The following is a 16237-nucleotide window of genomic DNA, read 5'->3' on the forward strand; positions in this document are numbered from 1 at the left end:
CCCCTCCAAGTGAACATGTCAAAAACAAAATGGCAAAAACAAGATAACTCATCAGTATGATCTGGTGTGTGTGTATAAATGCTGGTATCTATTGTTCTGTTCAATGCAATATGCACAAGAAAAAATAGAAAAACAAGCATCGAACCGGCCTGCTATGTGGGCAAAGTCAAGAAATATACATTCGGGTAGTCAATCATCAAAGAGCATCTCAACAGTACCGATAATGCTCACTGTGTTCCTGAGCACTGGAAAGTGCATGATGCATGATTTCTGTTTGACGCGAGAGATTGGCTTGAGCTTGAACCAAAAGAATTTAAAGTATTGCATATCCGGTCATGGAGGTATGACCGAACCTCAGCCGTCCGCCCTGAGCCTGGTTACCATAGCTGCCAAGGTTTTAGATTGCTATGTGTGACATTTTCATTATTTCAGTGTTACTGTGAGTGACATTTCAACGACTATGAGTGACACTTTCTCTCAAGCTTAAGTCAAGTAATAAAGATGATAGAAGCATATATATATATATATCAGAAATTACACCCATTTCACCAAAGAGAAACTTTAACAAGATATTAATATTACTGCAAAGCAGCGGGTATGGATGGGCACTACCCTAGTCAGTGGTGGCTGTTGACATTTGAAAGTAGTAGGACGATTCAGCACCAGCAGGATTCGGGGTCATGGCTAACTCATACATGCCAATAGACCTGATTCGGGAAGGGGACCCCCAATTTTTCAAGCCAAAAACTACTATTTTAGGAACAGAGACAATATCAACTGCTGTGTTTACAGTAGGCCGGCCAATTGTCATTTGATGGGCCCAGGTAGTTACACCTACAAGCATATATGCATTCTCTGAATATTGTCAGTATTATGAAGTGTCAGGTTGTTCATAAAAGCATCAAACATGGCCCAAATGGTGGTACATGTGAGACACCACTTTTCATCAGCTGGCAAAAATCATTCCACAATTGTGCCTTTCAACACTATTAAGGAGCAAAATAGTTCTGCAAATGGATATACACTGGATATATTTCATTCAAAAGCAAACAATTAGCCCCAGTATAATATATAGCAGTAATAAGAAAGAGGTTGAAACAAATAAAGATGTTGGAGTGTGCGGTACATATCTTACACAGGAGATGATTTATGTTTGTCCAGTCACACGAAGTAAGAAACCTAATTTTCTCTGTTTGTCTGTTGGTGAATATAATTGTGAATTAGTTCAAAACAGGAATGTGAGCACTGGGAGGTTTAGTTATTGTAGAAACAGAAATGCTACTGGCAGTGTTAACTGGGCTCCCAATCTTTCATTTGAGCAGCGCAACAATCATTTTAATTAAATGCTCAGCACATTGGCCCAGCAGCAAATGACAAGCCACATGCAAGAACCCAGGGCATTCAAAGAATTGTTCGGGGAGACTGGGGCTGCATTTAAGCTCTTCTCTTGGCAATGGTTGTCACAAATGTGTACCGAAATACGCTTAACTCTAATAACAATGTACCCTCCCCTCCTACATGCAATCTACCTCACGTTTTTTTTTCCCTGTAGCATTCTGCATACACAAGCACCCAAGAGTAGCAAGAGCCGAAGATAGCCACGCTCCACGCAGTAATCCTGCCATGTTTTATATCTTCAGTCATTTCCACCACCTATCCAATTCTTCTGTTTAAGTAGTAACAGAAACAAAGACATGTAAATAACTGTCTATTGAATGATCTTTAAAGCCAGAGTGACTGGCACGTCAGCAACTCATTCTGCAAAGCAGCAATCCACCTTAGAGTTCGGTCCAGGCTGCCGGCTTCCTCAATGAGTCCTGGCAGGCTGACTCTCAGAGTCCGTTACTACTTTTTGGCCCCGGCCCGGTTTCGTGACCGCAGCCCTGCTCGGCAAGCAGGGAAATGGAAACGCGAAAAACAAACTTTTTATTTACTTAAACAGAAGAATTGGATAGGTGATGGAAATGACTGAAGATATAAAACATGGCAGAATTACTGCGTGGAGGGTGGCTATCTTCGGCTCTTGCTACTCTTGGGTGCTTGTGTATGCAGAATGCTACAGGGAAAAAAAACGTGAGGTAGATTGCATGTAGGAGGGGAGGGTACATTGAAATTAGAGTTAAGCGTATTTCGGTACACATATGTGACAACCATTGCCAAGAGAAGAGCTTAAATGCAGCCCCAGTCTCCCCGAACAATTCTTTGAATGCCCTGGGTTCTTGCATGTGGCCTGTCATTTGCTGCTGGGCCAATGTGCTGAGCATTTAATTAAAATGATTGTTGCGCTGCTCATAAGAAAAGATTGGGAGCCCAGTTAACACTGCCAGTAGCATTTCTGTTTCTACAATAGCTAAACCTCCCAGTGCTCCCATTCCTGTTTTGAACTAGTTCACAATTATATTCACCAACAGACAAACAGAGAAAATTAGGTTTCTTACTTCGTGTGACTGGACAAACATAAATCATCTCCTGTGTAAGATATGTACCGCACACTCCAACATCTTTATTTGTTTCAACCTCTTTCTTACTGCTATATATTATACTGGGGCTAATTGTTTGCTTTTGAATGAAATATATCCAGTGTATAGCTATTTGCAGAACTATTTTGCTCCTTAATGGTGATGAAAGGCGCAATTGTGGAATGATTTTTACCAGCTGATGAAAAGTGGTGTCTCACATGTACCACCATTTGGGCCATGTTTGATGCTTTTATGAACAACCTGACACTTCATAATACTGACAATATTCAGAGAATGCATATATGCTTGTAGGTGTAACTACCTGGGCCCATCAAATACCAATTGGCCGGCCTACTGTAAACACAGCAGTTGATATTGTCTCTGTTCCTAAAATAGTAGTTTTTGGCTTGAAAAATTGGGGGTCCCCTTCCCGAATCAGGTCTATTGGCATGTATGAGTTAGCCATGACCCCGAATCCTGCTGCTGCTGAATCGTCCCACTACTTTCAAATGTCAACAGCCACCACTGACTAGGGACGTGCACATCCATACCCGGTGCTTTGCAGTAATATTAATATCTTGTTAAAGTTTCTCTTTGGTGAAATGAGTGTAATTTCTGATATATATATATATATGCTTCCATCATCTTTATTACTTGACTTAAGCTTGCGAGAAAGTGTCACTCATAGTCGTTGAAATGTCACTCACAGTAACACTGAAATAATGAAAATGTCACACATAGCAATCTAAAACCTTGGCAGCTATGGTAACCAGGCTCAGGGCGGACGGCGGAGGCTCGGTCATACCTCCATGACCGGACATGCAATACTTTAAATTCTTTTGGTTCAAGCTCAAGCCAATCTCTCGCGTCAAACAGAAATCATGCATCATGCAATTTCCAGTGCTCAGGAACACAGTGAGCATTATCGGTACTGTTGAGATGCTCTTTGATGATTGACTACCCGAATGTATATTTCTTGACTTTGCCCACATAGCAGGCCGGTTCGATGCTTGTTTATCTATTTTTTCTTGTGCATATTGCATTGAACATAACAATAGATACCATCAGTTATACACACACACCAGATCATACTGATGAGTTATCTTGTTTTTGCCATTTTGTTTTTGACATGTTTGCTTGGAGGGGACTGTCTTCTCTAATGAAATATATTGTATCCCTTTAAAAGTGTGATTTCTAACTGCGTGTTCTATTCTACGTTTTTGGGGTAATATTTAGCTTGAAAAATGGCTCTGCTCTTGCCGGTGTATAAATGTTTGTAATAAATTCCCGATAACGGGACTGAGCTCTGCAAAGAGCTGGGAAAATCTGCTGCCACGGTTCAGTGATCCAGATTAATTCATGGTCTTCCAACCAGTTTGCGAACAGATTTTATAAGTATCAGGGTACAGAGACTATTTTGGTCTGGTTTCTATGCCATAGTTTTTCCTCCCTTCGTGCTCAATGAAAACCTGTTCCAGTAACTTTAGCGTCTCTGGCAGAAACCCTCAGGTTTTGTTGTTACCAATTGTACAGTTCGGTGATAGCATAGTGTCCTCTTGGAAAATAGTGGTATGCAATCCAAAGAGCTTTGAGAATATAAAATATTCTTTGTTGGTAAAATTGAAGATTCACGCTGTCAGGGTCTTGTTTCATATGCAGTCATTGCTTTCTATTACCCATTCTCTGAACAGAGCCATGTCCATTTGAACTTTTAGAGTTGGTCAAATTAATCTCTACTGAAACAAATTAAGAAAATCTAAACCAGAATCAGAGGGAACCTGTCCCCACATGCTCAAACAACATGCTCTCATTCAGTGGCGTCACTAGGGGGGTACGGGGGGTGCGGACCGCACCGGGTGTCACCCCATCTGGGGGTGACACCAATCTACAAAGTAAACACTGACTACGACGGACAGACTACCGAAGCGAGCGCACCAGTCACACCACCCCGGCCTGATCGCACGTCGTGTGCCTGTCGGGTCACAGTCAGTCACACAAACCAGGCCAGGGAAGGGTTTGCATTGCAATTCTGTGTGACGATTCGAAACCGAAGCCGAACCGAACCCAGTTGCATTACCAAATACCAGGCAGGCAATAGCATGAGCAGCGTTGTTGTTTGTTTCAGTTAATTTCCATTCCCAGCAGCAGTTTGGGTCCCAGGGCCGTCAATCTTAGCCTACTAACAAATTACGTGACGGCCCTGGGACAGGACAGCCCCCGCGCGCTGTGCGCAGTGTGCAACCTTAGCTCTGACGCGTCACCGCGGTCACGCGCCCGCCAGGGAGAGTGCGTGCGCGGTGGTGCGTCGTGTCATGATGAAAGAACAATTAAATACGACGACACGACATCAGAGAGACCGTCGGGCCCGACTCGTCTCGCACTATCTTTTGCTGTGTCTCTCGAGTCGACTCTCCCTGCCCTGACCCTTCAAATTTGGAACGGTGAGACGAGACTGCTGTTGTCACAGAAATAGTATCATTTTAATTTATATATATGAATAATACTGTAACTGTCTGACTGCATAGTACTACTAGTAAGTTAAAAATGTGGCAGCGCAGTGGCACACAATGAAAATAAACACGGCCCCCCCGCCCTGAGAGGGCCCTCTTCGGGCGGGTCACGGGTGCACCACCAGCCAGGCTCAAGCTGGCTTTCTTCTAGTATGCCCAGCCCACCACCACACATGCCCTTGTCGAGGCAGCCCGGCCCCAGCCCATCCCACCCTCCAGCGCTTCCAGTGCCTGCTTTATTGCCAAATTTGCAAAGTCATTCATTGCATATTATATCCATCCAGTCGGCCGGTTTCGAGGATTTAACCCTTCAAAGGCAGGGATGGGTTTTTAATGAGCTGCTGGCTGCGTGCCTGCCTATTAGGGTCTCGGGAAAGGTTGGAAGCAGCGGACAGTATTGCAGGTGTGTTAATAGACACAATTCAATCTGTGAATACAGTGATTATTATTTGACAGGCACTGTTGTGCAGGCCTCGAGTGGGAACATACAATTTCATGTCTTTTTTTGGATATATAATACCAACCAAGGCCAAGAGCTCTGCCTAGAAGTTAGAACCGAGCATGACGCCGGCCGCAGCTGCTGGACAATGACAGCCTGCTCCTGCTGCAGTGCTGCCTGATCGCGCCGACACCGGCAGTGACGCACGCCATAATTCTATTAGGCATTGAAAGGCTCGTACCTCCATCTCTAAAACACGGATCCCTGTGCGTCCTGAGACAGTCCAACCCCTGTACTGAGTCGAGAACAAAGGAGCAAGGTGACAGACGATCTCCATAGGAAAATACCCCTTGTTCAGGCCTCAGTGCGTGAAAATGGAAATATTGAATTGCAGGCACAGGGCACTCACTAGAGTACCTGAGAAGTGCCGGTGCTCTCCCATTAAATATATGTTACAGCAGTGCTGCTGAGAGGTGCAGATACTCTACCCTTCACATTAAGGAAGTGCAGGCACGCAGTACCGGGCAGTATCTTCCCATTTAAAGCACTTCCTGACTCTAACCACTTCACCGAGCCCCTAGAGAAGACTCCACCGAGTCCATCCCCCTGCCTTCTATTTATTCCCTGCGTAGCATGCCCCCCAGAGATGACCTCTGCCTTCTACTCTCGGCACAGCACTGCCCAGAAAAGAAGACGCCTTGCCTTCTACTGCCTGCATAGAGTCCCCCCCCAGAGATGACCTCTTGCCATCTACGCCTTGCATGGCATGGTGTGCCCAATGGGGGTGATGCTCTACAGAAAGACTATCAGATTTTGTGCACTTGATCCTCTTCAGATTAACGCAGTGGGCGTGCGTGGAGAAATATACCTGGCTGGGTGGGAATATAACGATGCTCTCCAGTTGACAAAAAGGGCACCTTGGCACTGGCAGATCTTTCGAGTGAGTGTTGCCTGCGCGGTAATGGCATTTTGTTTGCTTTGATACTTGCACAAATGCCACCATTGCCTACGAACGTAACGTTTGTTCTTGTGCTCGAGTGTCTACCATATATTGCAGTATTATACGTACCTCTTCTAATTATACTTTGTTTTCTCTAGAGCAGACTTCTCTTTAAAATAGTTTATTGCAGGGGATTAGACTGTAGACACCTGGCGCAGAGAGATCTTTGTTTACCCAACAAATTCCAAAGCATGGTAGCTGTAAGATAACTTTGGTAGTGAATACACTTGCTGGCGAGATCTGTGTGCAGTCTAGTTACAGGCCGGCCTCACTAATACAAAATATAAAGAGACAGAGTTAAATGTGATGTCCCAGCTGCAAAGTGAAGCACGCACCATGCAGGTCACAGATTTGTATTTTATATAAGAAGCTCAGTTAGTTACTGCTTTCATTGCAGACATTCTTGAGTGAGATAGGTCTCAGGTTACCACCTTGTAATATACCTGCTTAATGAATTATGAACCATCTTTAAGGAATTGCATGGATGGTAACTGCAAGGTATAAGTTTAGAAACAGTGCTTTTTGCTCAGTATTTCATTATTCAAATGTTTTACAAAAGTGTTCCTTTAGTAATAAAGAGACACATTAGTAGTAATTGCTTTTATACACTTTTTTTAGTTTAATTACTCATGTAGATAATTCATCTAGCATTCAGTCAGTGGATGTGAAGCTCTTACATTCAGGGATTGGAAAATTCAAAACCTGCCTTCAGTCATCTTTTAAGGACTTGTGTAACCTGCACACATGACATGTCACTTTTTCCTCCTGTAATGCACCGTGTGCAACCTCATGTATTTTGTTTGCTCACAATTGTCACTTTTGCCTCTTGTAACTTAACGTTTGCTTTTGTAATTTGTTCACTTGTAATTTTCTCCTTATGTTTCATTACTGTTCCTATTGTGAAGCGCTCTGACGCCTTTGGGTAAAGTCTGCGCTATATAAAAACGCATAAATAAATAGAAGACCAGAAGACCCTGTCCGGCCCGCCCTTCCAGCCTCCTAGGCTAGTCCTGACCCGGGCGGTGCATTGTGCTTGCAGTTGCACCCGGCCGGCTGCATGATTCATTGCTCAAGGCAGGCAGGGAGCAGGCCAGGCCTTTCCTTGAACTCGCCGTCACTTCACTTGCAGATGGTTCACTTCACAGTTAGTTCACTTCATACGTATACTATGAAGTGAACTGCTTAAGTTTGGCTGAAATATGCCTGCTTTGCTGGCCGGTCTTCATCCTGCTGCCTTATTCTCCATCCTGGCAGTGGCAGCTTTGAAAGATGAGAGAGGGACAGAAAAAAAAGGTAGAGAAGGAGAGGTGTAGTAAGAAAGAAGTAAGACCGTGAGAGAGGTGAAGGGAAGAGTGGTAATTTTTAGGACAACACTCTGGAAATTGTTCCGACCAGCGCCACTGGCCTGTTTAATGTTAACATAAATTAAAAAAGACAGTAACATATTTTCTATGTAACTCTTAGTTCTTAACTTCTTCCAATCTTTTACCTCCGACCTTGTTGAATTAAATATTTCTTCTATGGCCTTTATAAATATAGGAACTAAATTTACAAACGTTACTAAGGATTCTGTATGGTCCCGTTATTTGCCATCTGTGTCCACTGGCGGACTCGGAACGGAGGAGGTCCATGCGGTAAGTCGTGAGGGGGTGACACCATGAGTTACCCGCACCGGGTGACACCAACCCTAGTGACGCCACTGCTCTCATTTGTTTTTTAATCAGTCTGTCTGTGAGGCCAGTGACATGATCTTTATAAAGGTTTGCAACAGGGTGAACTTAGACAACTCAGTGCAGGGGCTCATTTTGGGGGAATGAAGGCCGGCCTCGTCCGAAATCCGCAGGTTAGGCACAGATTCCTGCTGCAGACACTCAACACACTGAGCTATCTCAATGTACTAGTAAAACGATGGGACACATTTTACAGCATGTTTATGTCTGTAATATGATGACAGTTCACAGCAGAAGGGTGTGGGGCCCACTGGCTGAGACCGGACTGTCTGCATATGGGGGTTGTGAAGATGGTCGTAGGGTGTCGGACTGTGCCTTTAAGAAAGCACTAGACGGGCCACTTGACTCCTAAACCCCCCCAACCCTCCCCTCACTGGATAAATATGGGCACTCTGCGAATTGAACCACAAGCAATGGCAAATTAGCATTTTTTGCTCCCAAATAAACAACATTATGGCTTCTTTTGAATTAAACTCCCATTGGGAGTCTACGGTAAAAGGTGTTGTACATGTTTTAGAGCACCCTGCACCTTACACGGCCTTACTGTGGGGTTTTAGTAAGGCATTTCAGTCCAAAATCCTCATCCTTTTCACCAAAGAGTGCCTCTTTTTATCTCTTGTGGACTCCAGGCACATCCACAGATGTAAGCTACCCTCTGAGTTCGAGGCTGTCCATAGGAAGCTACCGGCGACTGTTCGGGGAAGTGGTGGCTGCACTGGCGGGCCTGGCCTCCTGGCTCTAGGGTATGAGGTCGGACTTGGAGCAGGACGCAGATTCGTATTCGCTCATTCTAATGAGGCTTGGGCTTGGATTGTTGCCATACTGTACTCACTACTAATTTACTAATTGAAAACTGGCAACTAGCTTGGACTCCATTAAAGGCATTTGGGGATGCTTTCCTGCTGAATCAGGAATGTGTTTCACTCCAGGTGTTCACATTCACCCTATTTGCATATCTAAATGTAGAATCACCAACTAAAGCTGCCCTGGCAGTACATATATGCTGTAGCTTCCCCTTCTGGTCACATCCCTACAAACAAATGGTCCCTGGGAGCCACTTCTCTATTTCCCCAATCAACTATGTAGGCCTTGTGCACTACTTAGCTGATAAAAAATACACTATAAGATTTTATCACCGCTTTGCACTACATAGGGACTAATGAAGTAATTTATGGCTATCAGTCAGAGCATCCAGTGTGGTTTGCGCTTCCCCAGGCTCACTGCGCGGATTAAAAGCACAGTATAGGTGACCACTCACACCCTCAGATTAGAGGGAACTGACTGTGCTCGTAAGCACACTTCGCCTGTAGGATAACATTCTGAGCCCGGGCTGAGCTGAAGACAGAACCACTGTCATTTTCCAAATAGACTACAGGCTAGATGGCTGCTTTCAAAGCAGGATGGGCTCCTATGACCTGCACATAGCCGCATATTCCAATTACAGTTGTGACCCCCTGTTGTTTGGAGCTGGTTTAAACATCTTCCAGTCCAGCCCTGCCTGAGCTCTAAATCTTGATCTGTGCATAAACAAGAGCCAAACCACTTCATTTTTATGATGAGAATTTTAGGTTTAAGTTGAGTTGTCGTTGGATTGTTGCCTAACTGGAAAAGGGAAAGTGAGAACGAATATGGGTTGATTTTTGGAATTTAGAATGGGGAGGGAATTTGGGGTGAGTGGTAATTGGAAGTCAGTTGGAAGATAGCCTCTTATCTTGCACAAATTTCTTCCTGTTTTAAATTTTGAAGTACTGAAGGGGCGCCAAAGGCAAGGCTGTCTGCGTACATCCATGTCTGTACACTACTCAGAACCTGGGTCTGATGATCACCAGACGAGTGACATGCACAGCAGTTACAGCTGAAGTTGTTTCGTGAGGGCAAAGGAAGCAGAGTCCATTATCCTCACTTTGAATGGGGCCTGAGAAGTGAGAACAAAAAGGGATAAAACGGAGCGAAATGCCAAAAACACAATTTCTTATCGCTTTACCAAAACCCTGGGGGTGGTGCGGGTGCTCAAGGCACACGCGTTCACGCCAAACAGGCCACAAGGAGGACTACTCTAGTTGTAGTTTTAAGGGCATATGTTTGATGACCTTAATTAAATGTGATGATGTGTCTTGCTTGAGTCACACTCACAGCTTGGAATGAAGTGCTCACGGAAAACACCAGTTAGTCGTTTTTTAAACGCAGGGGTCTGACTGTTTAGGAGCGCATCTTTTCCCAGTTACCTCCATAAAGACGTCCTGCGTGCCTCCCTCTCTGTTCGTGTGATCTGTGTTGTCTCTCTAGTAACACTACTATGCATTGATTTGTCGAGACCTGATTTTACTCTGTTTAACTTTGTTTACTCCCTCTTTTTTTTGATTCTACCTTAATATTGATTTCACACATTCTTTCTTCAATATACTCTGTTGTCTGCATATAAGGTCATTTCCATGCTATGTATTATACGGAGTCAGTCAGCCTGTCTTTCTGTCTGTCTATCTACATTTAAATGTAAACGTTAGTGTCTATCCACATTTAAAGTTACATTTTATTGGTGGTGCTGGAGTCTCTTCATATGTCTATTTATCTTCCTACATGACTACCTACCTAATCCATCTATCAATCAAGCCACCCATCCATCCATACCTCAATACATCCACCCATCCATTCCTTGCACCTTTGCGCCCACCCTTCTATCTATCTCTCTGTCTATCTCCTCCTCTCTAGGCCACATTGGGGGGCAGACAATGACCACCCCATGTGGTCTTTTGAGCCCTCTCGCTCGCCGTGGGTGTGACCCCTGATGTGGATTTAGCCGCTGGCTGGTAGGTGTATGTCAGCCACAGTGCGGCCGGCCTGGTCTGTGGGTGGCGGCCGGCCCGCAGGGAGCTAACCCATTGCTCATGGTGCTTAAGGCTTTGTGGGGCATCACTGGTGGAGCGCACAGAATGTGGGAAATCCTGGGCTGTTGCTGCAGCTCCTCTGTGAGGGGGGATTTGCCTCAAATTTACACCGTGACATTGCGGCTAATTTTCAGAGCAGGCAAGTGGTGCACAATGTCAGCTGTCAGAGCCTCTGCTAAATAGGGCATCAAATTGGCGCAACTCATACAGGGTGTACACAACACAAAACACATCAATCCACGGTAATTGGTAAATCAGTTGTGAAGTCACTTCACAACTGATTTACCATTTACCATGGATGAATCGATGTGTAAAGTCCCATGCAGCCTGATCTGCGTGAAATTAAATTCCTGTTTGATCTGCTTTATTACATCAAAAGAGGCCATTTTTGTTGGCTCTTAGGGCTCAGTGAACCTTACCACCGCTAACCAGTGCTAAAGTGATTGTGCTCTTTCCTTTAAACGTGGTAAAATTGGCTTACACCGAATGGGCAAATTTAATTTACTTGTAAGTCCCTGGAAATGTGGCTCTACAAGTACCCAGGGATTGTAAATTAAATGCTGCAAGGTGGTCGTGCAACACTTATTGTGCCACCCACGTAAGTTGCCTATTTAAACATGTGTCAAGGCCAGGGCCTGTCATTACAGTCTTCCTGTGCAGTTGTAAAACTGCCATTTTGACCTGGCGAAAGGAACCTTTTTCCAGGCCTAAAAATATTCCCTTTTACTACATATGTCACCAGGATGTCACCACTAGTGCAAGCCCTTTCCATAAGGCAGAGTGCTGCGTGCAGTGTATTTAAATGGTTTAGCATATACTTTTAAGTTCTATATGTCCCGGAATAGGCAGGGCTGAATTGCTACCCTTGTTATTTGTGTAATTCTTGAATTTTTCACAATCCCATGACTTCAGTGATGTACAGACATCATTGATGGCAGCACCCACACTCTGAAAAATGTTCTAGTGCCACTGGCCTGGGTGCCTTTGTGGGAATTGTTCATGCTTTCTGGCCTGGGTGCTTATGTGTGCTATTTCCATAGTTTCTGGCCTCAGTGACCTGGAGGCTCTGTAGGAATGTCTGTGACTTATAACTGGGTATCCTGGTGCTCCATAAGGTAATCATTTACTATGCTTTAAAAGTTAATACAATCTAATATGTAATGAAAAATGTGTTAAAAAATGCTTTGTTTTGGCCTTTCTATCTCTAAAATTTTCTTGGGGGTGGACAACCCCCCAAACGCCCCCTAGTAGTGGTTGCTTACTGCGCTTGCTCGCTACATACCATGTAGGGACTGGTCTCACTTTTACTTAATTCTCTCTGATTCACTACATGTGTCTATTTTGGTGCTCTCTCAAAAAATGACTATGGGTACATATGACTGGGTGGGTAACCTGGTGCTCTTATGTTATGTTAAGGCCATATTTTTAGAGCGCACGGCTGCCCAAAGGGGCGTCCCGGCGCTTTGGCAAAAGAGGCCTGAGATCTACAAACACAAAGGGAACAGCACTGTTATCACAAAATTTACACAGAAAAGAGGAGAGTCTTCAACTCTTTCCTGAAAACCAGGAGGTTCGTAGCTTTGCGTAGAGGGAGAGGAAGCTCATTCCAACAGCGGGCTGCCACAAATTGAAAGGCTCGTTCTCCCATCCGGACCCGCTTAGCCGGGGGCACCTCCAATTTAGCCAAATCGGCAGATCGTAACACCCTCCGCGGCACATAGAAAGCAATCCGCTTCCTAATATAGTTGGGACCGATGGAATGAAGGGCTTTGAAGGCCAGCGTAAGAATCTTAAATCTGATTCTCTTGGAGATAGGCAGCCAATGCAGCCTATTCAGAAGTAGTTGAGCGCTGGCTCTCCTTGGCAAGCCGAAGATTGCTCTGGCCGCCGAGTTTTGGACAATTTGCAGTCTGGCCAAAAGATACTTGGGCAGACCTGCAAAGAGCGCATTAGCGTAATCTAACCTAGATCCCACTAACGCCTGGACTACTGTCTTCCGGTATTGTAGAGACAGTAGAGGAAGAAAGTTCCTCAACATCTTGAGGATGCCAAAACATTTCCCGGATATCCCCATAATATGGGGGCTAAAGGAAAGAGCATCATCAAACATCACTCCCAGATTTTTCACTTGGGAAGATGATTGCTCAGGGGGAAATATATCCTGGGGCCACCAGGTCTTCCAGTCCGGATCAGGAGTACAGCCGAAGAACAGCAACTCAGATTTATCTGAGTTGCACTTCAGGCTGTGTCTCAGAAACCACGCAAATACTGCGCTCAAACAACCCTTAATCCTGTCGCCGTCAAAAGCCTCACCTTTGCTGCAGGTGAACAAAAGCTGGGTGTCATCAGCGTATGAGATGACCCGGCCCCATAAGCCTCCGCTACAAGCGCCAGAGGGGCCATATAGATATTAAATATGGTGGGGCTCAGAATGGACCCTTGAGGAACCCCAACCTCTAGCGCTTGCATTTCGGCGGAGAACGGGGGACCCCAGATCACCTGCCGGCGGTCCGAAAGGAAAGAATGGAACCAATCCAACACCGTCCCCCGCAAGCCGATCTCCCTGAGTCTTAAAAGGAGACCAGCATGAGGGACGGTGTCAAAGGCCGCCGACAAGTCCAACAGGACTAACATAGCCTTACCCCCAAGATCGAGCGTCTCCCTGATGGCGTCGGTCACCTCCACGAGGGCTGTCTCCGTGCTATAGTTCGCACGGAAACCAGATTGAGAGTCATGCAGAATGTTATTCTTCTCAATAAAGGTGGTAAGTGTGAGTTGAACATGCTTCTCAACTACCTTCGCCAGAGCAGGGAGGAGGGAGATCGGTCTATAGTTAGCCAATTGCAGCGGATCTAACTGAGGCTTTTTGATAAGCGGCAGAATGAGAGCATGTTTCCACTCCCGCGGCACCGCTCCGGAACTCAAAGATAGATTGAGCAGGGGGTTCAGCAAGTTGTTAAGTGCCGGAGCCACCCTGCCCAAACATCTTGCTGGACATACGTCCAGAGGCGAGCCAGATTGAAGCCGGGTCAGTAGTTCCAGGGAGGTTGCGCAAGTCATTTGCGGAAAAACCGATAGTGTGGGTACACTTTCGGCTTCTGAGGATGGTACCTGTCCAGTCTGGGCGACACAGTCAGCTGCCCCAGATAAGTCCACAGGGGAAAAGGAGTCCTGAATGGTTTGAATCTTTGTGACAAAGAAATCAGCAAGCTGTCTTATCCACCCTTCGGTGTGAGAGTGTGGGAGAGCTCCTACAGCAGGGTCTACAAACTCCTTGACAATACTAAAGAGTTCCCTACTCGTATTGTCCGCTCGGTCAATCCTACGTTCAAGATATTCCTTTTTGGCTGCAGCAATACTTTTATGGTAGCCTTTAATGGCCACACGGTATTTGGATTTCTCCAATGGATCATATTTACGGCGCCAAAGACGTTCCGCCTTTTTACAGTCTTGGCGCATGGAGTGTAATGTAGCCGTAAACCAGGGAGCAGAGTCGTGACGAGGAGCAGTTCTCGTGAGCTTCACAGGAGCCAACTCCATGAATCTCAGCCGAAGCCATTCCTGAACCAAAATTAGATCAGTTTCTAAAGTCCCTGTCAAGTTACAGGGATATTGGCAAAGAGCGTCGGATAACATATCCGCTGTCACTAGGTGGAAAGCTCTGGATTGACGAGACCCCTCCTTCTGTATTCTTTGCCTAGGCCTAGTCTCATAAGACATAACAAATTTTATTAAAAAATGGTCAGACCAAAGGACTGGAAGCGGCGGAGATACTACTATCGGCGCCGTGGAAAAAAGTACATCTAACATATGTCCTTTGACATGAGTGGGGCTATCAATAAAACCTTTGAGTCCCAAGGTTGTAGTTATTTCCCGTAATTTTGATGCATTAGCGTCGGATATTGAATCCAAGTGTAGGTTTAGATCACCCAACAGCATACAATGCGCAGAACGCAGACAGGGTACAGAAAGGGCTGCCTGCAGATCCTCAATAAAGGAACCAATAGGGCCGGGAGGTCTATATACAAGAATCCCGGTACACGTCTGGGAGGACGAGAGGTTAAGAGTGAAGCCTAAAGCTTCACAGCCTACAATGTTCTCCACAGGAAAGGAGGAACAGTCCAAGGCCTTATCCACTATCAAGGCCACACCTCCTCCTCTGCCCCCTACTCTGTCTTTCCTCAAGATGGTGTAGTTAGGCGGCAAAGTACAGACAACATCTGGTTCGGAGCCTGCCCCTAACCATGTCTCCATTAAAAATAGACATGACATATCAGAATTAGCAAGCAGGTTCCAAATATCCGTTGCATGACACACCAGAGACCTTGTGTTCAAAAGAGCACAATGATGGTTCTGGGTGAGATGAGGACGAACAGGAGTGGGCGAGTGCAAAGGGCGCCATCCACAGGTGGGACAGCCCTTCCCCAGAAGAGGCCCTCCGGGGAAAAGACATTTACACCCCGATGGAAGAGCGCGCAAAGATGTCAATACATCTGCGCTGTAAGACAGCACCCCGGATAGTCGTGCACGACACATCCCCCAAACAAACAGTTAGCCCTGCTATACCTGTAATGTCGTCCAGAGTCCCACCTCGGACGCCTCCGAGACGCTGACGAGCGCAGACGGGCAGGACTCTGGCACGACTCAGGCGCAGGGAGGGCGCGACCGCTGCGCGCGACTGCTGCGCGTAGGGTGGGAGCTTTAACTAGGACTCCCCAAGGGCGTGAGGAGCGCTAGACCGCTCCCTCCTGGAGTGACTCGGTGTCCAGCCCACTCCAAGATGGCGCCCGTCCTTTAAGGTCATCATGTACTATTTACTGTGCTTTGAAAGTTGATACAATTGAATATGTGAAGAAAAACTTGCTGTAAAATTCACCATTTTGGTCTGTCTTTTTTCAAAATTTTCGTGGGGGGAGAACCCCCCCAAACCCTCCTAGTGGAGGTCAGGCTCGTTGGACAGGGGCTGGTCTGTCAAAATTTGCCAGGGCTGCTTTCAGTTCCCAGTCTGGCCCTGGCTGCAGCAGATTTCAGGAAGTGGAAGAGGTTCAAGGAAGGTATCACATGATGTCTGGGGCGCCATCTGGGATTGGTAGGACACTGTGGGCCTCATTTATTCTGCGTTAAAGGAGCGTGCAATGGGTGTTGCTGGGGGCATCCATGGCCTTTTGACACTGCCCCAGATTGACGAGAAATCGTAAATCTGAGGCAGTGCCA

At 45.9% G+C, this 16237-nt stretch overlaps 1 protein-coding gene across 1 annotated transcript in view; it reads left to right on the top strand.

The window, feature by feature from the left end:
• Positions 1-335: 335 nt before the first annotated feature.
• Positions 336-16237, top strand: part of LOC144821643 (uncharacterized) — a 142690-nt gene continuing 126788 nt past the window's right edge. Inside the window, exons 1-2 of the mRNA XM_078678877.1 lie at positions 336-341; positions 4669-4900. Coding sequence (XP_078535003.1) covers positions 336-341; positions 4669-4900 — 238 coding nt within the window. The remainder of the gene's footprint in view (positions 342-4668; positions 4901-16237) is intronic.

This window comes from Lissotriton helveticus, chromosome 2_2 (genome assembly GCF_964261635.1).
Source record: "Lissotriton helveticus chromosome 2_2, aLisHel1.1, whole genome shotgun sequence".
NCBI lineage: Eukaryota > Metazoa > Chordata > Amphibia > Caudata > Salamandridae > Lissotriton > Lissotriton helveticus.